This window comes from Pyrgilauda ruficollis, unplaced genomic scaffold (assembly GCF_017590135.1).
Source record: "Pyrgilauda ruficollis isolate IOZ18807 unplaced genomic scaffold, ASM1759013v1 scaffold179, whole genome shotgun sequence".
NCBI classification, from domain to species: domain Eukaryota; kingdom Metazoa; phylum Chordata; class Aves; order Passeriformes; family Passeridae; genus Pyrgilauda; species Pyrgilauda ruficollis.
This window is the reverse complement of record NW_024516875.1, coordinates 11062-34626: the sequence shown is the minus strand read 5'-3', so window position 1 is coordinate 34626 and position 23565 is coordinate 11062. Positions and strand designations below refer to the sequence as shown.

Here is a 23565-nt window from a genome sequence, read left to right as displayed (position 1 = left end):
TGAAGGAGCAGGAAAATGCATTATCAGGACTTGTTATTGCTGTTGAATCCTTGAATTGTTGTTCTTCAGTTGCTATTTTCCTGTGAGGGCCAAGTGTTTGTGGTGGGGGTGTGTGCATGAGATGTGCTTTGAGAACTTATAGAAACACCCACCCTGGTCAGGCCCTTGGAGCTGGTCCAGGGACTTCTATGCCCTATTTTCTTGTGATGTCTCCTCAGATTCTGGTTGCAAAACAAAATGTCCTTGTTAGAGGCTCTCTTCTTGAGAATAAGACTCAACAGAATTTCAGCAATGTTAAAAGGGATTGCTTATTACTCTAAAACCTAAGAGCAAGGGTAGGAAAATTTTAGGAACTATATAACCATGTATTAACAGTCATCTGCAAAACTACAAATACATGAAAAATGTATAAAAAGCAAAACATCTTTAGGCAACATAGGCATGAAATCAAATGCAACTCATACAGGATTGACTCCTGCTGTTCTACAGAAGTCTGGATACTCCATGCACTGGTCACTACACCAGGTTTTGGAGGAAAATAGGTGTGTTAATAAATGCAACTCACACCTGCAGGAAATGTCCAGGGAAGGTGGTTTCTGTAGGGAGCTCCTCCTCTTTAATCAGTGATGTGAAAGGGGGAGGTAGAGCAGCAGCACCGCCTGCTGGAGACAACTCATGTCTCATGCCAGGGTTTTTGGCCCTGTTGTGGCTAACTTCCTCTCTAAGGATTAAATTAATTTTCTAAGTTTCTCCATCTGGTGGGTAGGTAGAGTGGTGCTGTTCTGCTTTATAAAATACTCAAAGGAGCATGAGGAAAAGGTGTATTGGAACATGCTCTTGTCTAGTTTTTTATTATATACAAAGCACAAGTGCTCTGTGAGTCATCCCAGAGTCAGAGCAGCCCAGTCATGTTGGGCAGTGCTATCCAAGAACAATATCTTTTTAATACTTTCTGGTGCTTCAGGAGTTGCAGGGCTGCATGTTTCCTGCACTTGTGCTCCTGGTTATTTCAGTCTCTGCCGTAGGGACCACACACAATTAAGTTCCGGATGGGACCATGGTTTTGTTTTTAAGAGCAGAGCACTGTGGCACAACTTCCCCTTTGTGTGCTTTGTGCTGCCCTGCGTGGGAGACCTCCAAGCCTGGGCTCAACCCTCTCACCCAGAAATTGCATCCTTACAGCTGGGACAAGGTCTTGGAAGAGCTTCTGGAGAGTTACTGAAGGAGAAAATAGTAAGTCTAGAAAATGGGGCTCTTTTGGGCACTTTTTTCATAATTAGTGTTCTTAACTGGAAGATTTTCTGCCTCTCTGTGGATTGTTCTTACTAAGATAACATCTGTTCTGATGCTTATGAGCAAAGATGGCTCCTGAAAAGGTACTACACAGGGAAGTGAAACTAAGTTTTAGACTGTGTTCACAATGTGCATTCTTTTTTCCCCCTTATTTATTTTTTAATTCTGGTTTCCCAAAGGTGGAAATATTACTATTAACATTCCCATTTGGTTTTTTCCTTCTTCTCCTTTGTGTGATCTACTTATTTGAGCTAGGCAGAGTAGGGCTTTTGTCTTTTCAAACAGGAAATGAAACAAGTTCAAGAGTCTGGTAGGATTGGAAAGTGCCTTGTGAGTATTCTACAGCTAATTTATAAGCCAGAGACCCCCATTAGTGCTTTGTGTGGTGCCTTGGGGATATCTGGGAGCCAGACCCTGTGAAGACTCATGGAGGAAAAGTGAGCTCTGACCCAGCTTGAGAATTAGCTGTTTATCAGTAGTTGCGACATTGCAAGTTTGTACAATAGCCTAGCTCCTGACCTAAGAACAGTGCCCTTCCTGGCAGCCACTGCTGGTGGCACAGAAGAAATCAAACACCCCTTGGGTTTAAAGGAAATCCTGTATATCCATGTCATTCTCAGAGAATGAGCATTTTATTCAGAGAATGCCATTTCCTTTGAATAGCCCATAATTAAGCAGCTATTTTATTTAAAGATGTCGTAATGAAATGCCTGTACAGTCAGTATTCAAGCAGTTGTCTCTTACAATGTATTCCAAGTACTGATAAAAAAAACTTGTGCAGGAGGATGTGGACTGGAAAACCAGCATGTCAGCCACAGCTCTGAGCAGCAAATTTAACTGATGGGTGGCAGGGGCTGGTTGCAGCAAATATGGAAATTTGCATGTGAGAACCAACTCTTCTGACCTTTCCTGTTTTTCATTAAACAGCTCACCCAAGGAGGTGTCCCAGCCCTGACATGTTCCATTTTGTGTTGTTCCTGCAGTATGTTATTCTCTGAAAGGCTGTTGCCTGGGACCAGGCCTCACCAATATGCTGCCCAGCCACATGAAGGGCTGCTCGTGGATGCTAATTATGAGTAATAAGCAATGGGTCTATTAAATGCTGGAGAACTGCAGTTGTCAGGCTCTGAAATGCCTGTGGGAAATCAATACTGATAAATGTGAGCTGAAATACAATAAATGATGGGTTCTCAATGGTGTGTTGCTATGTAGGAATAAGATCTTGGAGATCTAATAGATAACTCCCAATAAAGGGTCAGCAGGATGAAAAAAGCAAGCAGGACTTAGGAGGAGAGGAGCAGAGACCACTGTGAATGCTGCAGTGCACCCTTCTAAATCTGGGCAGGTCTCGTTCCTAGCACTTCCAAAAGGCTGTGATCATGCTGGAGGAAGCTCAGAAAAGAGCACTGAGGATGAGCAGCTGGTTTTCCAGGGAAGAGCAACTGTCAGCTGTCTTAGCTCAGTTTTGGAAAGACATGGACAGGGAGGCTTTGGGTTTGTAGGGCAGGAGTGACGTGGAACATTAACAGTAGTGTGAAATTGTGGATCAGTTGGCCTTTGCCTTCAGGGACAGCTGGTGGGTCAGAGCAAGAAACAGGAGATGGGGCTTCAGGTGATGTAGGGCCACACTGCACTCCTTGCTGCTGAGGGCTGAGAGAGACAGACATGTTCGAGGGATGAGCAGGGAGTTCATGGGGAGTAAATGTGTTGACAGCTCCTAGTGACCTGCTTAGCTTTAGGAAGGCTGAACTGCAGACTGTTAAGGGGGACACTGGAGGGGAAGTGTCTCTGTATCCTTACACTGCTTATAGATTTTGGGGTTCTGTTTTTTTTCCCTAAAGTACTGAAAGGGGGGGACTGGATACCAGGCAAGTTAATCTTACCCAGGGGAGCAATTTTAACTCTGACTGACACACAGGACTCAGGTCCTAGAGGATATTATGCTACCTTATTACAAATGCTGAATTTCAGGCCTTTCCTTACAGGTTTCCAAATTTTAGAGTGGCTTCTGATGTTCAGGTTCCTTGGCCAAAAAGGGCCCAGGGGTGTGGCAGGCAACCACACACCACTTTGATAGTTGAAGAAAGTAGAAGATACACAAATGGAATATTGCAAAGCTGAGTGAGAGTTAAGTTGTGGTTTACACAGACCATTTCTGTTATAAGCTGGACTTCCCCAAGGCATCACCGCTGTCAGAAACCTAATTTAAAAATAAGTTGTCCTTTGGGTTGCTCTCTGTTAATTAACTTCTCAGTTAATTTCATCTGGGCAGTCTTATCTCACACAGTTCAGTTGTTCCTCAGGCACTACACCATTCAATTTTTCCTATCTTTTTTTTAACAAGCACCTTTTTACAGATAGCATTCAGTTTTGCTGCCACCATAATGAAATGAATTCTCCTGTGACCCTTTCTCCTAGTGCCTTGCTGGCAATTTTGTACCAATTGGTTTTACCAGATTGATGTGTAAAAGCATCCAACTGCTATTTTCTATGGATATTCCCTCAACTTTGGCAAAATCTCTGTTAAAACACATGTTCATAACGTACTGACCGGTGCCTGTAAGAAATATGTGCTTCCTTCAGAGCAGCACTGTGCTGTTTGGTGTATAAAGCTATCAAGCAGAAGAATGTCACTTTGGAGATGTTCTGTGCCACAGCATTTTCAGCAGGTACCTTGTTCTGGATGGTGGGAGAACCTCACTTCAGGCACCTGCAGCACCAGCCAGGGCTGTCTCTGGTAACAGAATGGAGGGAACTCCATTCCTAAAACTAGGATTAGCCACTCATTTAAATGCTCTGGATTGTTTTTAAAAGTGCCATTCTCACTCATTTCACAGGAAGAGTTAAGAAACAGAGCTCTCAATGTGGGCACCCCAGGTAGGGAGTGGAAGAACTCTCCTGCAGGAACCTCTGAAGCATGCAATTTTTTGTTAGAAAAAGCACAAAACCAGTCAGCATCCCCTCTCCTACAGTGGCCCAGCAGTAAAAGTCTGGTCATGACATCTGCTCTGCTCTGACTTCCAGAGATTTTTGGACTGTTGGGAAGGATGAGTTCACTTACTTGTGCTATAACCATATTCTGCTCTAAGTGTCCGGAGCCCTCATCCTCCTGTAATTTCTTTCACCTCTGCAGGCCACAGTACGGTTGCAGTTTGTAGTTCTGATTTCTGGCACTTAAATCAGTGTGCATTTAGTTTATGATGAAGAACCATTTTGCTTCTTGCATGTCTGGAAGGCTGGGCCCAGAGAGCAGTGGGGAATGGAGTCGAATCCAGATGGTGACCAGTCCCGAGGAGTCCCCAGGGTTCAGCACTGGGGCCAGTCCTGTTTAATGTCTTCATTGATGATCTGGACAAGGGGATCGAGGCCACACCCAGTCAGTTCATGGACAGCACCCAGCTAGGTGGGAGTGTGGATCTGCTGGAGGGCAGGAAGGCTCTGCAGAGGGATCTGGACAGGCTGGATCCATGGGCCCAGGCCAGTGCTCTGAGACTCCACAAGGCCAAGGGCCTGGTCCTGCCTTGATGAGAGGAAATGGCCTCAAGCTGTGCCAGGGGAGGGTCAGGTTGGACATGAGGGAAAAATTTTGCACTGCAAGGGCACTCAGGCACTGGAAGGGGCTGCCCAGGGAAGTGTTGGAGTCAGCATCCCTGAAAAGATACAAAAGCAATGCAGATGTGGCACTTGGGAACACAATTTAGCGGTGGGTGAGGAGTTGGGACTCAATGATCTCAGAGGTTTTTTTCCAATTTAATTGATTCTATGACTCTATACTAGAATTTGTAAGAGAGACTATTCAGATGCCAATAACTGTCCTTGTCTCTCCAAATCTGTACCAGCTGGTCCAATAAAAGAAGCTGCTTATATTTAGTATCTTATCTTAGTAATTTAACTACTGAATTCTTGATTTAATGCTCCTTAAGTAGTGGTAATTTTTAAATTTTCTAGCAGATATCCATGAATACTTAGGGACTGAAAGCTTGTTTTTCACTTCAGTTGAAATATGATTTTACTTATCTAATACAGGGAAAATACAATTAGATGTGATTAAAACAAGTTTTAGTTCAGGACTTCAGGTCTTTTTTTCCTACATTCTATGATTAACACAAAAAATGAAAATTGTTTTTAACTTCTTTTTCTTTGCACACATTGAATATATTTTCAGATTTTTTTAAAAGCAGCTAGTGATGAAATAGTAACTGATAAAAAGATAAAAACCCCCTTTCAGTTTGTTTGTTTTCTTAGCACTAATTTTCATCTTTATGTCCCTTTACTCATGTTCCCTTTGCCCCAATGTTTTTTTACTGGTTTACCAGGAGCGATTAAAGACAATGGATCCAGACTTTTTAAATTCATTTATACAGCCTTCTACACTTGATCGATTCCTAGCTGAGGATGTCATCGTGAAAGGTATGTGCTTTATGAACCAGGACAGAAAAAAGGCCAAAGAACCACCTGAAGGGCCAAACAGAAAATGTGCTGTACAAATGAAAATTGTATATTTTTCAGCAGTGATCCCATGGCTGTATCAGAAATTAGTAAACTCTCTGTGTGTAACTTGGCTGCTGACTCTTTGGGGGCAGATCATGAAGAAGCAACATAAAGTCCAACTAGTTCTTTAACTGAAATTTAAGTTTCACACATGTGGATCTGACGAAGTGTGTTTTCCTCTTTCTAGAATTGTCCATCTAGATTTTACTCATTTGAAGTACGCTGAAGCATAATTTCCAACAGCAGGCTTAGTAGTCTGCTATACCAGTTTCTTGCTCATAAGGAATTAGCTAAAATGAAAAGTAAATGTTTCTATATCAGGCAATTAGCCATATTTGGAATATCAAACTCATAGCAGATTTAGCTGCACAGTTGCTTTAGTCATATCTGATAACTGTGATGGATCTTGTTTGCTTCCTTCCACAGGGGAGAAGAGGAAACTCATAAAACCGACCCCAGGCAAAAACCTCAAACTGGAAGAATTGAAACTGGTACCACTTCTTTTACTGCATTGTTTAACCCTCACCTCAAGTTGTGCTAAAGCAAACAAAGGTTCTTTAACCTCTTTCAGCCCTGTAAATTGCCCAGCCCTCTGACCCCAGTCCCCCACTCTCTACAGATGAGAATGAGCTCTGCTTTTGGCATTTGGGCTTCACAAAAAGGAAGCCAAACTTTTGTTCCAGCACAGCATCAGGGTGGCTGGGACCATACAGGATCAAGCTTCCAATGCAGTGAGCACTGCTGGGTGTGGAATGCAGATACAAACCTGAGTGGCTTCTGATGTGACACCTCTCCTAACCTGGGCTGTGTGGGCGAGTCACACCAGAAGCACCCAGTTGCTCTTTCATTGTGATGGTAAGGTAACAGCTACAAGAATCCAGGGATTCTTGGGAATCTTGGAACCTCAAGCAGACCCATGTCAGCATTTGCTGTGACTAAAGAGTGATACAGTGCAGGTTTGCTGCACTGATCCCATGGTAACTTTTAGGAGTGCTCTACTGATTTGCAGCAAGCCTTCACCAGCAGCTGGCTCAGCTGGCAAGGTTAGCAGAGAGCAGAAGGGGGATGGGCTGAAAAGTATCCAAGTCACCAGGAATTCGGGATGAAAGCTTTCAGGCTCTTGTATGGTAACTGTGAAGGATGAGTCCTATTCCACATGCAAGTGCTTTATTTCCATCTCATTTTGAAAGTCTTCCCAGTGTTTTTGATCATTATTTCAATTTCTCTAATGGCACAGTCCACATAATGAAACTTCCTGGAAGAAAAGTGGCCTGTGTCTTATGAGACCAGCAATCCTTGCATTATAGAGGTGCTGAAATTGTTATAAAAATTATGAAAAGCAGCTTAAGATATGTGTTGTTGTTTGTATTTTGTATCATTTATAAACATGTAAGTAGGTGTGTTTCTATATTAGGTATTCATGCACATTTGATCAAAAAGATTTGATTTTGTGTCAGGTTTTCATGATGTTGTTATACCAAAGTCTGAAAAGTGATGCTGCAAAATGCAATTATGTTGTGTATAGAAAGACTGGATTTGTTATTTTGAGACTGCCAAAAATGAAGAGTTTTCCTCAGTTATGAAAATTCTGTGAGCTTCAGTGCTTAATTCATTTCCTGTCAGAGATTCCTGAAATGGTGTTCATCACTGTCTAATGTCTTTTCTTGGGGTGATGAGGAGATGGAAATTGTGTCCTGAGGGAGACAAAGTCCTCTGGGTTCCCATCAGTGCCCCTTGATTGTCTTCTTAATCTAAAGATTTGATGGCTTCTCTAGAGAAACATTTGGGATGGAGACGGGGACAGGGAGGAATCTTCAAGGGAAGAACAAAGGAAGTAAAGAAACTCACTGGGGGGAGAGACTTTCACTGCATTTTCATTTTGAGGTGGCTTTGGAGAACTGGGAAATACGAAATGGCTCCCTGTAGTTGCTATAAATATCCAGCTGCATGTAAAATAGAAGATGGTTACACTCAGAAGCCAGCAGCAAGCTTCTCAAAGCATTCCTTTTCTACTTTCCCTGTTTGCTCATTTGTAGACATAAGGCTCTGCTCTGCAGCTGAGTGGAGCCCCCACAACTGGGCAGAAAGCAGAACTGTGTGAGCTGCAGGCTGTGCATGTAGCTGGGTGAGCAAAGGAGGGGATGCAGGATGTGTCGAGCTGGGAGAGCAAAGGAGGGATGCCATAGGGGTGCTCAGCAGTGCTTGCTGCTTTTCTGACTTCCCTCTGGCTGGACTGTTGTGTTTGGAGTTCTGCTCTACCCCTTACACATCCAAAGTGTCACCAAGCATCAGCTGAAGACCACAGCTTTCTGATCTTGTTACTTCTTAGCTGAGGTGCATTTTACAGTTTGACAGCTTCCCAGTTCAGGCTTTTTTATTTCTTGTGCAGTTTCAAGCTTCTCAGAGACTTTTCTTTTCAAACCCTTCTTACATTGTTGTTAATGTTGGCAAGCTTACAGGAATCTGGTACAAATTTTCTCCTCTGTTTACAGCAAGTGAGAAGGATTGACACTCACTCATAATAATCACAGCAATAAAAGCACTACCCTTCCCTCTTACAAGAGGGATCTTCATGTTGGCAGCCAGCTGGTGGTACTGCTTTTCTGTTCAGCTTCACCAGGTCATATTCCCTTTCCCTCAACACATGTGAATAAAACACATGCTTGGAGAAGCACTGAGGAGCTGCTTTGTTCTTCCATCTAGGAGCACATGTGGTTCCTCCCCTTTTGTAGCCAGACCTTGGCTTCCTGAGCAGCTTCCCCTTTGCAAAGGCAGAAGAGATATTGGAAGGCCAGTGGGAGGACTGCCACATAAGGAAGTTCCAAGGAGGTATTTGGGGATTGAGTGCAGAAATATTGCAGAAAGAAAAAGAAAACAAAACCAGGAGATGAGAGGGAGGAGTGCTAATAGTGTGGACGAGTACAAGAAACTACCCACAGAATGAGCCAAGCCTCTTTTCTTACAGACTTCTGCCTGGCAGTTGAATTTGTGTGAATTCTGTGGTGTGGGATGAAGACAGGGAATGGGAAGTGTACTGTGCAGCCTTTTCCCTGGTGGAAGTGGGAGGAGGGCCCGAGATGTATAACATAATTCCTCGGAATATAAGTAGCAAGATGTCTGTCTCACTTGATAATTAGGAAAAATTAACCCTTTAGAAAACAACCAAAAAGCACAAAGGAAGTGGAGATTGAAAGCAAACCAAGATCTGAGATAAGGGACTGAAGAGAGAGGTGAAACAGAATATAGCACTGAGTGCTGTGCTGCCTGAACAGCAGGGTTCTAATTGCTTTGTTTTCCCCTGCAGTTCTTGACTGAGTGGATCAACAGAGTTCTGAAAGAGGAACACATAGTAGTTAAAAGTCTGGAGGAAGACCTGTATGATGGGCTGGTACTTCATCATCTCCTGGGTGAGCTGCTCCTTTGAGTTTAGTTCTTGCGGACATCTCATGGAGGAACATTCTAATCAATAAACCTCAGGAATCGCAGTAGCAGGGACCTGTCATCTCTTCTCACTGCACTGGGGGCCAGCTGTGAAAATCACAATTCTGAACAAATTCCCACTATTGTTTTGCATGGTTATTTTACTTCTAAGAAATTCTTAATACCTGCTAGTTGACATAATGAAAAGGTTAACTATGAAGTGTGAAATTCCATGCTTCTGAAATGAAGGAGGAACACAAACCAGGAACACAAAGGTGGCTTGTGGTGCTATTAGAAACATTGGATGGAATCAGCACTGTAGTATATGTTTTTCTACCTTAAAAAAAGAAAAAAGAAAAGAAATATTTAAAAGCTCTAGGTCCAAATAACTGTTTTGGTTCTGGAACTGGTAAAAATCTAAGAGGCTTTTGGCTTTATGTGGTGCTTGTATAAAGATGTGACCCCCTGGAGCAGCCTGTTACCTATTTATATTTCTCCATCTCTCCTGTCCCTAATACATTTTTCTTTCCCTTTTCACTCTCCTTGGGGACATCTTTTACATATATTTCCTTTCCATGAAGGCTGAGAGCAGCAGTGTGAGCAGGACTGGCTGATTTTTCATAGTTTACTTGCCTGAGCAATGAATTCAGAGTTCTTCTATATATGAGTTGATATCAACTTTGTGCATTATCTACAGGAAAGAGTCACCCCTTGGATTTCTGTAGAAGAAATTGAAAGAGCTAGGGCTGGGGGATAACACTACAAGGAGTGAGTTGAGTCCTCTCCCTTTTGCAGCGCTCTTAAATGATACTGAACATTTAAAACAAGACTTTGTGTGCTCTGCTGTCATTTTATGTTTCTAATTATTTTCTTTTCCCCTACAATGATGTTAAAATACATCCTTCTTCTTCCCATGGAACCTCTGTAAAAGAAAACTTAGGATCTCTCAAGCTGGATGTTGAGAAGATTGCATTAACAGAAAAAAAACAGCGACAGAAACTCTCTGTGATTCTGGAAGTTGTGGCCAAGTGTTTGCAACTGGAAGAAAGTCAGCTGAAATGGAGTGTGGAATGTAGGTGCAGAAGTGAAATCAAAGAAAATTATCCATCACAGGCTTCTTGTGCTGTACAGCTGCTGTGAGGCAATGTGCGGCCAAACCAGTAATTAAACAACCTGTTTTCAATTACTAGTTGAATCAAAAGTGAGACAGAAATATCTGAGCCCACCTGGGTCTGCCGCCTCTAAGTGTGTGACTTGTGGATCACTTAAGAGCTCTCAACATCCATGTATGTCGCTCTTTTAAGCTGTGCTATTGCTAAATTTTGATATTATACAAACCCCAATCTGGTGTTCCACCAGCGTTATGGCCCTCCATGACTATGGAGTTCTCTGCGCAGGGAGAATTCATGATGTTAAAGGGAAATTCACATGTTTTGCACACTTGAGCATTTTCTTCCTTTATAGCTATCTTGGCAAAGGACTTACTGAGCACACTGCATCTTCTGGTTGCAATAGCAAAGCACTTTGAACCCACCCTGGCTCTGCCTCCAAATGTTCAAGTGGAGACAATCACCATCGAGGTATTTGTAGTTTCAGTATTTGTTACAGTAGATCCTAAAGTCCTTTCACAAGGCTAACCTGCTTAGAATGAGACAAATGTGTGTTCAGCTGGGAAAGACATAGTGGTATTTTCTGTGAACCACACTTTTCAATTTCTGAGTTTGTTGGATTAGATTGAGTATTCAGTTTGGACACTCTGTCTTTAAAAGGGGAAAAGCACTATGCTGTTCTTCTTCCTCAGCCAAACACGGGAATGGTCCAAACTGAAAGCAGATGTTGTTGATCTCTGTAAAGAAGAAAATGAAGAAATTCTGCTGTTACTGTCTCTAAATATTTTAACATAGAAGATTGTATTCATAAATGATGAAGTTTTTTTAATGCTGAATATTTCTTTCTTTAGGCGACGGGAGTTTTTACTCCCCTTCTGTAAGGGTCACATTTTGGTATTTTTCTCTACAAGAATATCTGCATGTTTTATTCCTCTATTTTGTTTCTTAAAATCAATTCTGAGACTGTAGGAGAAGATTTATTTATTATATATTTACTTATTTTATGATTATATTTTATTCATTTTATAATATTTATTTATTTTGTATTTATTTACAATTTATAATTGCAAAAATTAGCACCACCAGTGTATGTAAACACAGAATGTTTTTCACTGCATGAAAGGGAAGAGAAGCAAACACCAAGGACTTCTTCTGATGGGGAAGTAAGAGATTTCCTGTTTGAAACTGAAGAGAGCAGAAGGAAGCAGAAATCTCTCAAAGTACCTGTACTAATTGTACTGGAGTTATTGAATAAATTCCCTCTGATAGTAATTTATGGCAGCAAACAGGTCATGAAAGCTTGTCTTTTTGTGACAAACCCAACATTGTTTATTGTCCTTTCAACAGACTACCTCCAGAGGATTAAAGACATCAAATGTGGTGGAATATATCACAGAAAACAAGTAAGAGGGGATATATCTGGCTTTTACACTGTCAATAAGAAAAGAAACATTGTGGGTGTGTTCCCCCTCACAAAAATTAGCTGGGATTGTGATGATGAACGAGATGTAAGCCCAGGCATGTATATGCATGTGAGTTGTTTCTCTGATTTTTTTCCCTTTTTTTTTATTCCCCTCTTCCAGTTTGGTATTGTAGTGCAATACCTTTATTTATTCTATATATAAAACAATATGCATGATTATTCCTTAAGCTTAGCATTTGTTATTGCCATGGAATTTCATAGCAAATACAGTAATAAAATTCCAGTACTGTAAATTTACCTGTGTGAAACTAAACTGGAAATTTTCTGAAGCCACAAAGATTTAAATCTACTTTAAATTTGCCACTGTTTTGTTTTTAAATAAAGGCAAAGAGGCATTTCTTTTCTTATTTTACTGTGAAAGAAATGTTTTAGCTTGCTGAGTGTGTGAGCTACTGCCATTATTAAAGCAGTTTAGTGGGATACCATTTATATACCAAAAAACCACGCACATCATTCTAAGAACTAGAAACAGTTTTTCCTACTATCATTTTTATATGCCAAAACATATAAATTTCTTTTAAAAGAAAACAAAATTCTTCAAGCTCTAATATCATGAGCAGCTTATTGGAAGAGAATATTGAGGATTGTGCTTGTAAAATAAATGCTCATTGGTGTGTGGGCCAGTTAAAATCTCATATGCTTCCAAGACCCTACTTTAAAGAATCTACTTTAAAATGCCTTTTGGAAAGTCACTCTGACATAAAGTTGATGCCACTTTGACCTCTATCTCCTGCTTTACAGGATAGCAGATAAGCAAAGCTTATGAATAAGATCAGCTCTGCTGAATCATTTTTCTAATTCTTGCTTTTTATTGCACTTCCAGAGAGAATATAGAAGCGCAGTCAAGTAAGTGCTGGCATTGCCAAGTTCAGTGTTTCATTATGTGCTTTTATACACCATGTCCTGATCCATTTTTACCCCATGATAAAATCAGTATGATCCCACTAAAGTTAATGGAGATTCATGGATTTTTTTCCTGGTGTTTTTCTCCAAATGTCTTGTTAATGCTTGTTCATACCAACAGAATACAGCTTGGTAAATGGGTGGTCACTTTGCCTGTGGGCTACAGGCAACAGGTGGGAGAGGAGACAGGGCATGAAGGTGGCTTGATGACCCAAAAAAGAAACCTGCCTGGAGGCAAAATGCCAGCTTGGATTTGTGCATGGACCATAGTTACTGTTGGAACTATTTATAAAGGCTTCAGAACTATGTTCTTGTTGCTACCAGTTTTTGTACTTTCCCTCCCACAGTTTTCAAATGAGATTTTGAAATCCACTGGTACTAGGTCGTGGATGGCAGCTCAGCCAAACATCCCCAGAGCTTTCACCCATAGGGCTTTCGAGGGCTGGCAAATACTTGAGGTGAAAAGTGTCCCCGTGGGCAAAGCCTGGAGAAGGTCTGGGAATTGCTCTGGCTTCAGTGTGAGCTGCTCTTCCCTGCTGCAAAGGAGCACACTGCACCCCTAGAGAACCAAGGCAACTGTTTAAATTCTCTGCTGTGTCCTTTATTTTGGCATTTTCATCCTTTACAGGGGTGCAAATGATATAACTTAATATCTTACTTATTCCACTGAGTGTTCTATAGTGGGAGCTGAAATAGTGAAAAAAACCTTCAACTTTCACCCCCTGCCCCAAGCAAAAAAACCCCAAACAAACAAACACCCCCACCCACCAAAAAAAAAAAAAAAAAAAGGAAGGAAGGAAAAAAACCCCCACCCATAAGTAGGTGTTTCTTTTAGTAGGCTGATTCTGCTGGGAAGAGAAATCTGCAATTCACTCTTCAAGATGTTCTCTCTCTATTTTTGACACAGCTTTCTTAGCAAAGAGAGAAATCCCGAAGCGTGGCTCCAGAAGAGGGCTCTCTCTGATTCGTTTGATGGATTCACCTATTCCCTGACATTGCTCCCGCAGCAACCCCCAACAGGCAGAACAGAGAAACCTGAGGAATCCCTTTCACAAAGAAGGCTTCTCTGTCGCTGTCTTTTGGGAGGAATTTCCCTTAAGCAAAGCTGCCTCTGCTTTCCTGTGCTGTAGAAGCTGATTCTCCATTTAACTGAGCTGCCAGAATGCCTCTCCTCGCTCGGGGTGTTTCAAATATTTTGCTCATGCTTGAACCACAGCTGGGTTGTGGCTGGGTGAGGAGACGGATCCTGCTTTTGCTGCACCAGGGCAGAAAGGGGAGGTGAGGGTGGGACCTGGATCTAATTTCCTTGGAAGTTTTAGAGTCCTGCTAGTTCTCTGACACAGCTCTGCTGGCACCAGATTCTTGCCCACTTTAAACTGGGTGGCAGCACTGGCCACTTTTGAGGTCTGAGTTTTCAGAGGAAGGGCAGAGTCTCCATATCTTGCTTGTGGTTTTTTGAAGGAAGGAGGCTGCTTTTTTTCTGCAAATTTGGTGTAACTGACATTTCTATTTGAGGAGAGCAGTAAAACACACAGTTCTTCTGCTCCCTGCATTTTATCCCAGAAGTTCAGAGTAAAAAAAAAACCTAAATGAAAAGAAATAAACTGTAGTAATGTGAAATTTAGCCAGTGCTCAGACTGGTGGCAGCACAAACTGAGAATCTCTGCAGGTGAAAATTACAGAGCTGAATGAAGTAAATTGTTTTCTCTGATGTGGTCAGGCTGAAGGGAAGCCTGTCATCCTGTCCTCTGATAAATCTAAAAGCAGCATCTTTCTCTGCCTCCCTGCTACTATTTTCTTCCTTAGATTGTAAGGTGCAAATACCTTTCTCCTTCTGTAGCCACACTAAAGCTCTAATATCTCAGTTATTAAAAATGAAACCAATTAATGTTGTTTTGATACAGAAGATGATGCCTTTGATGAATTATTTAGCTGTGCTCCAGATAAATGCCATGCTGTAAAAAAGGTAATTTACTTTTTTAGTAGACATCAAAATCTGTTAGGCTGAGCTTAAATACTGAAAAAGTTATTTTTTCCTTTCTTCCTTTTCTTTTCTTTCTTTAGGCACTTCTGCAATTTGTTGACCAGCATGTTGGAAAATTAGGATTAAATGTGAAAGACATCGAATCTCAGGTAGCATGCTCCAAGCTGCATGGTACCCATGTTTTGTCAGAGGGTGTTTCCTCTCACCATTAGGAATTCTCCTTTTTATTACAGTAAATTTGAAATTTGGCAACATAATGATTTCCAGGTTTAGGTTAAGCTATCAAGCTTTGGTCTCTGAAGTTTCTGAAGCTAATAATTAATGAAAAAATACAGCCTTTGTATTGAATGCTGCCCTTGTAATGCTACAGGGAGTGATTTTCAGAGTCTGCCCAGCTCCTAAGGGTGCTCTCTTTGTCAGGATGGAAATAAAGGTCTCCTGAACATTAAAATGAAAATCAAGTGAATTGCTGTATTTAGTGATTGTTTATGATGCATTTGCTTCATGGTATGAAGGTCTTATTTTCATCACATTTCAAAGTCTCATCCTCTGACTTTAGAGTTTCTTTAGTGTATGAAATTGCAAGAGAATTTGGGCTGAGCACCCTGGACTCTGGTGAACGGAGTGCTCTTCTGGATTTTTCCAGTGGGCAACTGTAAGAAAAGAAGGTTTTCAAGTGTTTTGTCATACATAACTAGGCACAATTTTCTATTATTTATAGTTATGCATTTGTGTTCATCTGAAGTGTTTTCCTATCTGGAATAGTTTATTTTAATATCTGTCCTTTTAGAAGGTTGTATTTCTACAAATATGAATTTGGGAGCCTTATCTAACTAAATACGAAGTTCACTGTGGAAGAGGTTGAGGGAGCTGGGTCATTAGACTGTCTGCTTGCCTGAGTAACATTTAAATTCTTTTATTGCTAGAATGGCTTTTACTGCAATAGCTTACTAAAGCCAAATAATTTTCAGGTAATTCTTATCTAGTTTTCAGATGGGGTTATCTTACTTCTCCTAATTGGACAACTAGAGGGCTACTTTCTGAATTTAAGGAATTTCTTCCTGACTCCGGCCAGCACCATGGAAATGGTAGGTTGTTCTGTAATTATTTAGAGCTTGAGCCATAAAACTGCTGTGTGTGCTGCCTCTTGCTTGCACTGCCGCTGCTGTGTGTGAAGTCCCATGCCCACAGTGTTTGCAGGAGGGGGGTTTGGGGCATTGCCAACACAGGCACTCAGTGCTGTCAGAATATCTCAGAACAGGTTGGTGTCCTCTTCAAAATAAGCATCTCATGGGAGGCAGACACCTGTTACTTGCATTTGTTTGGCATTGGCCATGCTTCTGCAGCCTTCTGGTGAATTCCAGGACTCTGTGCTGTGAAATGGGTGTGTTCTCTTCTACCAGTCTGTCCTGCAAACAGGATTTGAAGAGGATGACACGTCTTGCATAGCAGAACTGGATCCCTGTGAGTTCCTTTATGCTGCCCTAAAAATATACCTTAATCAAGACATGGCCAGAACATTTTGAAGGCCCCTTCTGTGTTTGGGTAGCTCTTCGTTTCCTCCCCCAAGGCTGGGGGCTGTAACATACTCAGCCAGACCTGCTTGCACCTTTTTCCACCTCTACCAGGCAGATTTCATCTGTGCTTTAAAAGTAAAAGCTGTCACCAGCCAGAAGGAAGTGTGTGCTGGGCTGCCTCCTCCACAGGTCTGGAATGTTGATATATTTTGAGATATTTGAAGTATTTTCAGATTGTCTCTGGTGCGAGTAGGCTTTTATTCATTTGGGTCTCTGAGTAGCTCTGAAAATCTTGAAACTCTAGCTATTTTTCCTGTTTTGTGCTCAAATCTTTGGAAGTGAAATGTGTCAGATCTTTTTTGCTTGAGAGCTGCCAGAGAAGAAAATCACTCCTCTGGCACAGTTTGCATTACGGCTTCCCTGCACAGATGAAGCTTTCATCTTTTTCCCAACCTTGACACAGTTAATGTCCCTGGGCAATATTTATTTGCTATGAAAATTCTCAGAGGTCCTATATTAACAAATAAACATTCCCATGGAGCTTTTAATCAGAAAGTTTAAAAGCACAATTGTTTGACACCTCGGTTCAAATGTTGTCAAAATTTTTCATTGCTGTCAGTTGGTAACTGTTTAAAGTATTAGGAAAAAAATGAAAATGTGTTGGTGTTGGTTTTTTTTGGTTTTTTTTTTTTTTTTTTTTTTTTTTTTTTAGTCCAAGAACATCTATTTTGAAGCATCAAATCTGACATAATCAAAGCATTTCCTTAGAGTTATTTTTCTTCCCTTTTTCTTCCACTCAGTTTTCAAAATTGTTTGGTCTGTTCCCATTGAGTTGAACAGAAATTTTAAACATTCCCATTAGCTTTATTCAGAGGAAGCCACTGAACATTTTCTTATTTAAAAACTCATAAATAACCATTTTCCTTTTGGTTCAGCCCTATTCTAGCCTCACAGATGTCTTTCTAGAAATGAGAACTCTAAAATTCTGCTACAAATCAAAGCTCAGACTTCCTAGTTCTCACCCTGCCCGTCACAGGCATCAGAGAAGAGTAGAAAGGGGTTGGGTACTGCTTCAGTATAATTCTTTACATAAAATGTACTACGTTTACAAAATGTAGTAATTTCATTTTAGCAAAGTTACTCCCAAGGACTGGACTTGCTGTTGAACAGTTTGCCAAAGTGATATTTCCAATTTGTTTCTCCTGTGATGCTCATTACACAATGAAAAGCAACATGACAACTAAAAATATCGATCAACCATAGTTCAGCTGTCATTTGTACATAAAACATGTCTTTCAATTCCCCTGTGCTTTCTAACTCCCTGTTATTTTAGACATTAATTGGTGCAGTAAAGTATAAAGACGTAGCCTCTACTGGGATTTAAAAGATCTAATTTGTTCTTGGAAGAGTGACAACCACATGCACTGTTGGGATCAGTGTGGTGAATCCACCTTATGGTTCCTTCTAATGAAAACAAATTCATGACAGAAATTTAGGAGGTGATCAATTTTGAAGTGCAAGAATCTAACACTGCATGTAGGCAGGTTTGCTGCAGGGTTTTTTGAGGTGTTTATTGCTAAAAAAATAAAAGGCAATTACAAGTAACTGTAAAGTGCAGCTCTGGGTGCTCCTGAATGTAGAAAGGTGTATGTTTTCTGAGACAAAGAATATGATCACAAAATAGTTCAGGCTGAAAATAGGGGCGTTATCTGTGCAGTCATGAGATGAAGATGATGATGGAGGGCTCGTGTGCTTGTCAAAACTGTGTGAATTTGGTTCTTTTGCCAAAACAGGCCCAGAGCTGAAAGTTCTTTTGCCAAAACAGGCCTAGATGTCCTGGCTGCTGTCCAGTTGTAGACTCTAGAAAACTGTCCAGCTTTTTTGAGTCAGAATGCACAGCTGGACAAAGCACCTTATTTTCAAGGCTTCCCTTTCTTGGGTAATTATTGGTATTTCTGTCTGAAGATGCTTTTTGAAATGCACATGTTGCCATTCCTTGGAAATCCCTGATGTATTAGAGAGAGGGAAATGTGCTCTTTTTGCCTGCACTGGTTCACTGAGGAAACATTTGATTTATTCATTCCAATCAGCAAAGTGTGTAGAACTGCATGGTCTTAAACTCTCCTGTCTGCTGACTATCAAAGGAAGAAAACAAACCTGAATCTGAACAGGCAGCCTCAGTTACTTGCAAACCAGAAAACCAGGTGAAACACAAATCTGTTGCTTCACTTCAGAGCACAGGGGTTTTGCTTGGCTTATGCAGGGAGGGACTCCTGTGCTTATTGTCAAAACATAACAGGGAACAGCAGCCTCCCAAAGGATAAATTGCCCAGTAGCTCAGGGAAGACAGGAAGAGAAAATCTGAAGTTCATTCAGGTCTTGTTACTCCTTTAGAGGAAGGGAATTTGCTAATTACCAGCCAAGTAAACAACTACCCTTAAGCTGTTAGAAGGGGATATTACTTTAAAAAAATCGATTACAACTACTGCTTATGTGTGTGATGCTGCTTTTATGTGGGGAAGGGACAGAAAAAGCAGTGACGAAAAATGAGAAAAAAACCTCTCTCTTCATTCATAGACGTGGGCTTCATTTCTGATGAGTGTTATTGAGGATATCATCACTACTATTAATGTAAATAGACACTTTAGAAGTACAGCAGAAACTTCTACCTAACAATTATACCTGATTTTTGCAATTCTGAAGGAAATATAGAGAACTTTTCCCTTTTCATTTGTTCCAAGTGTGGTAAGCATATGGGCATTGTTTAAAAATACCCAGAAATAGACTCCATGCATCCATTAGATCCAGTTAGGAATCTAGCCTGTTTTCCCCATTAACACAAGTCTTTCACATGCAAGGTCTATTTTTAAATAAACGGATTCTTCTGCCCACCTCATGGGATATGTTTTGCTGGAGACGGATTTTACATCTAATTTTATATGATAATTAGTAAAAATTCTGAAGAGCACTTCATCAAAACTAAGGAGAGGAATATGAGTACATATTTATGAATCAACATCTTCAGCTACTAGAGAAATACTTTTTAAAATCTTCTGTTGATTAGAAAATATTTTCAGCTATATTAATATCTGTCTCTCTCCAACAGCTGCACAATGTTAACCTGGCACTGGAGTTGCTAGCAGAGGGAGGCCTTCTGAATTTTCCTGTGAATTCTGAAGGTGAGTCATAACATGCAAACTTACCTGGAATAGAATTGCTAACATCCCAGCTTAGCAAAAGTTTGAGTAATTGCAGCAAGCAGGTTCTGGAAATGACACTGGCACATTTCATTATATGGCTGCCCTACAGCTTCTCATGCAGAATGAACTATAGAGGTATAAGACCTTGTTTTTGAAAAATCATTATTTCTGTACTAAAAAAGTTGAATTATTATAAGTTTAGTAACTTTACACTAAACTTAAACTGTTTAGTAATTCAGAATTTGTTAAAATTTAAACCAGTGACAGCTCCTAGGGAAATTACAGCAGCTGAGCTGGAGGCAAAGCTATTTTCCTGTCTCATAAAAACTTTCAGTGCATTAAAAGCAAGCTTGTTTCTGTGGGAAGATACCTTGAAGAATTTCTCTGGGTAATCAGAAACACTGATCACTCTATTCAAACTCAGAAGAGTGGTGGGTCAGTCTCTTGAATATGAAAGTTTATATTTCTCATATAAAAATATGAAATATTTTTAGTGGCTGTTATGCTTGGTTCAGACTTGGGAGCTGAATCTTGATCTCCTTCATTCAAGGGAATGCTTCCATCACTGAATCAATGTACATGCATGCTCCTCTTTCTTCCTCCACCACAAAAGCAAACAAACAAGCTCCATTTGGATGAGTCCAGTTTTCCAATTAAAGTACTCCACAGAAAAATTTGGTGACAGCTCTTGATGGGAGGAGGGATGTGGTTAATTAATGGGTGGTGCTGTGGTTGCAAAGTCTGACCTCTTGCAGGGCACATAATCCCTGCATTCCTCTACAAACTTTTTGCTGAAAAAGGAAGTAAAATCTTTATTAAAAATAAAAAGTATTATTCCAGTTCTAGCTCCCTGTTACTTATTTATGAGTGGGTTGGGTACATGTGTTGGGTACATAATACATGGTAACATGGAGAGGGAAAGAGAGGATTTAGGGCTTCCTTTGTTTTCCCTTATGTTCTCTCTTCCCACTACTGCTTTGGTGATGTCAGCAGTTTGCATGCTGCGCATTCACAAACTGTGGGCTTTTTGCTGTGCTGCACAGAGCTAGGAGCCTGGAAAGCTAAAGATCTTTTATTTATGTTAACATTAACAGAGTAATGTGTGTGGGCTCAGGTCTCCATGCCGAGATCCACCTTTTGTGTAAAAAGAAATAAATCTGTTCTTTTCTTCCTCCCCTCTGGCTGTTCTGCACAGTCTCAAACACAGAGCTGATCACTATAAGAAATACTGGTGCCATCATTCCCAAGTTCTTTACCTTCACTGGGGAAATCCTCAGCTAGTGAGTGAATTTAATATTATTTAGGAGTCATTGCTAGAGCTATGCTATATAGACTCTTCAAGGATCTAATTTTACTGGTTTTTCTTTGTTAGTCTTTCTCCCAGTGATTTACAGTACCATAAGAAGAACAGAAACCCCTCTGAATCCATTACTCCCTTCCACTGCAATTTTTAAATACAAGAGCAGTTTATATAGCAAAGAAGAAAAAAGCTGAAAAATAAATGAAAAAAACCCCAAACAACAGAAACAAAACAAAACCAAAAATCCAATAAAAGACAACGCATCAAATGGCAGCAAAACATGATGGAAATATTACAACAAAAAAAATAAAGTGTCAACAAAAAAGTGTACAACAAAGTGCACAACAAAAAAATGATGATTCTTGACACAGAATAATCATAAAAACCTCAAGACATAAAGCCCTATTAAATTATCTACTCTGCTCTTTGCTAGTGAATTTCTTACTCTGCATTATTTGCCCTTATTTGTCTTCCAGCAGCAGAAGTCCCTTTTCTTCATGTTAATTTAATAAATTATTAGTTTCTACCTCTGTAGTTCCTATTTTGCTTCCTGTTGCAATTCGATTGTCCAAGTTCACATTATAATTGGGGAAATGTGGGAGACTCTCTTTGGCAGGTGCAGTCTCATCCTGTTCCGGGGACTGCTAATACTTCCCATCTGGTTTTGTTGTCTCTGGTTTGTGTATCCACAGATATTGTGAATGGAGACATGAAGGCTATAATACGAGTTCTGTATTGCTTGTATTCCAAATACAGAACCAAAGAAGCATGAAGAACAAGGCCAAGAGCATGAGCTGCCTTTTTTTTTTTTGTTTGTTTGTTTTTCTTTTTTTTTCTATTTTGGGTTGGGTTTTTTGTTTTGTTTTGTCTCTAGCAGACCATGGTGTGGTTTTTGGATTCCCAGCTCTGTTTGCCCCTGCTTCTGGGCATGCACTGGCGTTTGACACTTGCTGTGTTAACACTGTATAGCAAATATGTTGTTCATGCAAGGTTTGACATACACAGCCTGAGCAAGTGCAAATGTGTGTCCACAGCTGATGAAATTCTAGGGCTGTAGCTTTTGTTCCAGATCCTGCCTTCTGTATTCTCTGAGCCCCCCAATGCTGCAAGGAAATTAAATGTGTGTTTATTCTGGGCCCTGTATTCTTTGCTCCTGAAGGTGACTTTGAAAGTTGTTGCATCCTCTCTATTTTCCTGCTTCTGGAAGTCATTTGGAGAACTAGAGAGGAGAAAGACCCACCAGAGGGGGAGGACTGAGACACACCTGAAGTTCAAAACTTGCTTTAGGGAGGTGGCCAGTGCTGTCAGACTGAGGATATGAACTGGATGACAAATGAATAGTTTGCAAAAATGAAATGTGAACTTACCAAGTGTTCTATAAAAGTGCTCATTTGCTCAAAAATGGAAAAGGCACTCAGCACGATATGCTGGTGTGAGACTGGGCAGGAACAGGGGGTTCTCCTGCACAGCTGTAGAAGGATGCCCCTATTTCCTTGCTAAGCCAATGCCAAACCATGTCCAGCTCCAATTGCAGCCCTGACACCAACTCTGGCTAGCAGGAATGCCAATCCTTGTCCTGCATGTTGTGAGAGGGAGACACACATCTGCACTTTGCAGTAAGAAGTGGGCAGATGCTGGCTGAGCTCTGCAGTTGGTGGAGCTAGAGGCCACTACGGGTGGGAGCAGTGAATTCAGCTTCCCAGCACCTCTGACAGCTGAATCATCTCAAACTCCTCAGGCTCCTAGGTGAATTTGTCCAGCCTCCATCCCCAGCCTCCCAGCAGTTTCCTCTGTGTGCATCCAGGTAGCCATGATTTATTAATGATCACCCTCGATCTTCCTTGGGGGATTTAAATCAGAACTCCGTTCAAAACCTCCATCTACTCTCTTGACTTTAAATTTATGTCATGTTGCATAAAACTAGAGATATAATTAGAAAAAAAAAAGCTTCAGTATTTTTTTTTGCTTCCATCTAAACTGAATAAATTTCCTGCCGTGGGTAACTCTGATGTTTGATCTCTGGTCTGATCCTCCATCTGTGTGTTAATGGGAAAGCAGAGCTTGCTGGGTGTGAGTGTTGACATTTACAGAGGATAATTTGTTGTGTCTATGTCTGGATCATTCAGCCCAGGGAAGATCCTTAGATAGCAATGCTGATAAGTCTTTTGGAAATGGTAACAGTGCACAGCTGCTGGGGAACAGAGCTGTGCAAACTGCCCTGAGACCAATCCCTTCTGCACCAAGAATTAGCTTGTGACATTTTTACAGAGAAAAATACAATCTTTGGTTCCAATGAGCTACCAAGATCACGTGATTCTCCAGCAAATATTAGTTGTGTGTGCTGATCTGGACAACTTAAGTAAAGAATACTTGGTTCTTTCATTTCCAAGTCCCCATAGGCATCTTGCTTGATTCCTTAATGGGCTTCCAAGAATCAAGTGGGAGACCTGAGAAGTTTATTCTTCCTTTGCAAAATTTTGTAACACTGCACATAGAATATGCATTCATTGTAGAATGAATTGCTGTTGAGCAGATAAACCCAGGATGTGGCTTGTGGAGAGCAGGGGTGAGGGGGCAGGAGGGCTTGGGCAGTGATTTAGTAGCAGTGTGGCCTTTTCCTCCTGGGAAGCTGTCCGGAACCTCTTGCCCTGTGCTGGTGATCAGAATTCAGTTCCAGTGTGTGACTCCAGGCATATGACCTGGGTTAGGAAAAAGCCACCAGTGCTAGGAGGATTAGCTAGTGCTGCTCTGGTTAGATGGCTATTACTGCTCAAGGAAACTGCTGAATTTTAATCCTTGTGTTCTGAGTTTTGTGTTCCACTCCTCTGACATAAATAAATCCAGTGCTTGTACTTCCAACAGGAG

At 40.9% G+C, this 23565-nt stretch overlaps 1 protein-coding gene across 1 annotated transcript; it reads left to right on the top strand.

Moving 5' to 3' along the window:
- Positions 1-1058: 1058 nt before the first annotated feature.
- PARVG (parvin gamma) lies at positions 1059-23551 on the top strand. The gene is made up of 13 exons (XM_041464339.1): positions 1059-1233; positions 5610-5703; positions 6211-6275; positions 9089-9191; positions 10136-10276; positions 10669-10784; positions 11661-11716; positions 12620-12642; positions 14604-14665; positions 14764-14832; positions 15670-15771; positions 19307-19379; positions 21393-23551. The coding sequence occupies exons 2-13, from the start codon at positions 5625-5627 to the stop codon at positions 21470-21472; spliced, it is 969 nt and encodes a 322-aa protein (XP_041320273.1). The 5' UTR covers positions 1059-1233; positions 5610-5624; the 3' UTR covers positions 21473-23551.
- Positions 23552-23565: the final 14 nt, after the last annotated feature.

Excerpts from the sequence above, each read along its gene's own strand:
- PARVG (XM_041464339.1), top strand. The coding sequence starts at position 5,625 with ATGGATCCAGACTTTTTAAATTCATTTATACAGCCTTCTACACTTGAT. Across the intron at positions 6,276-9,088 it reads AACTGGAAGAATTGAAACTG|TTCTTGACTGAGTGGATCAA; the intron begins GTACCACTTCTT and ends TTTCCCCTGCAG. Across the intron at positions 14,666-14,763 it reads AATGCCATGCTGTAAAAAAG|GCACTTCTGCAATTTGTTGA; the intron begins GTAATTTACTTT and ends TTCTTTCTTTAG.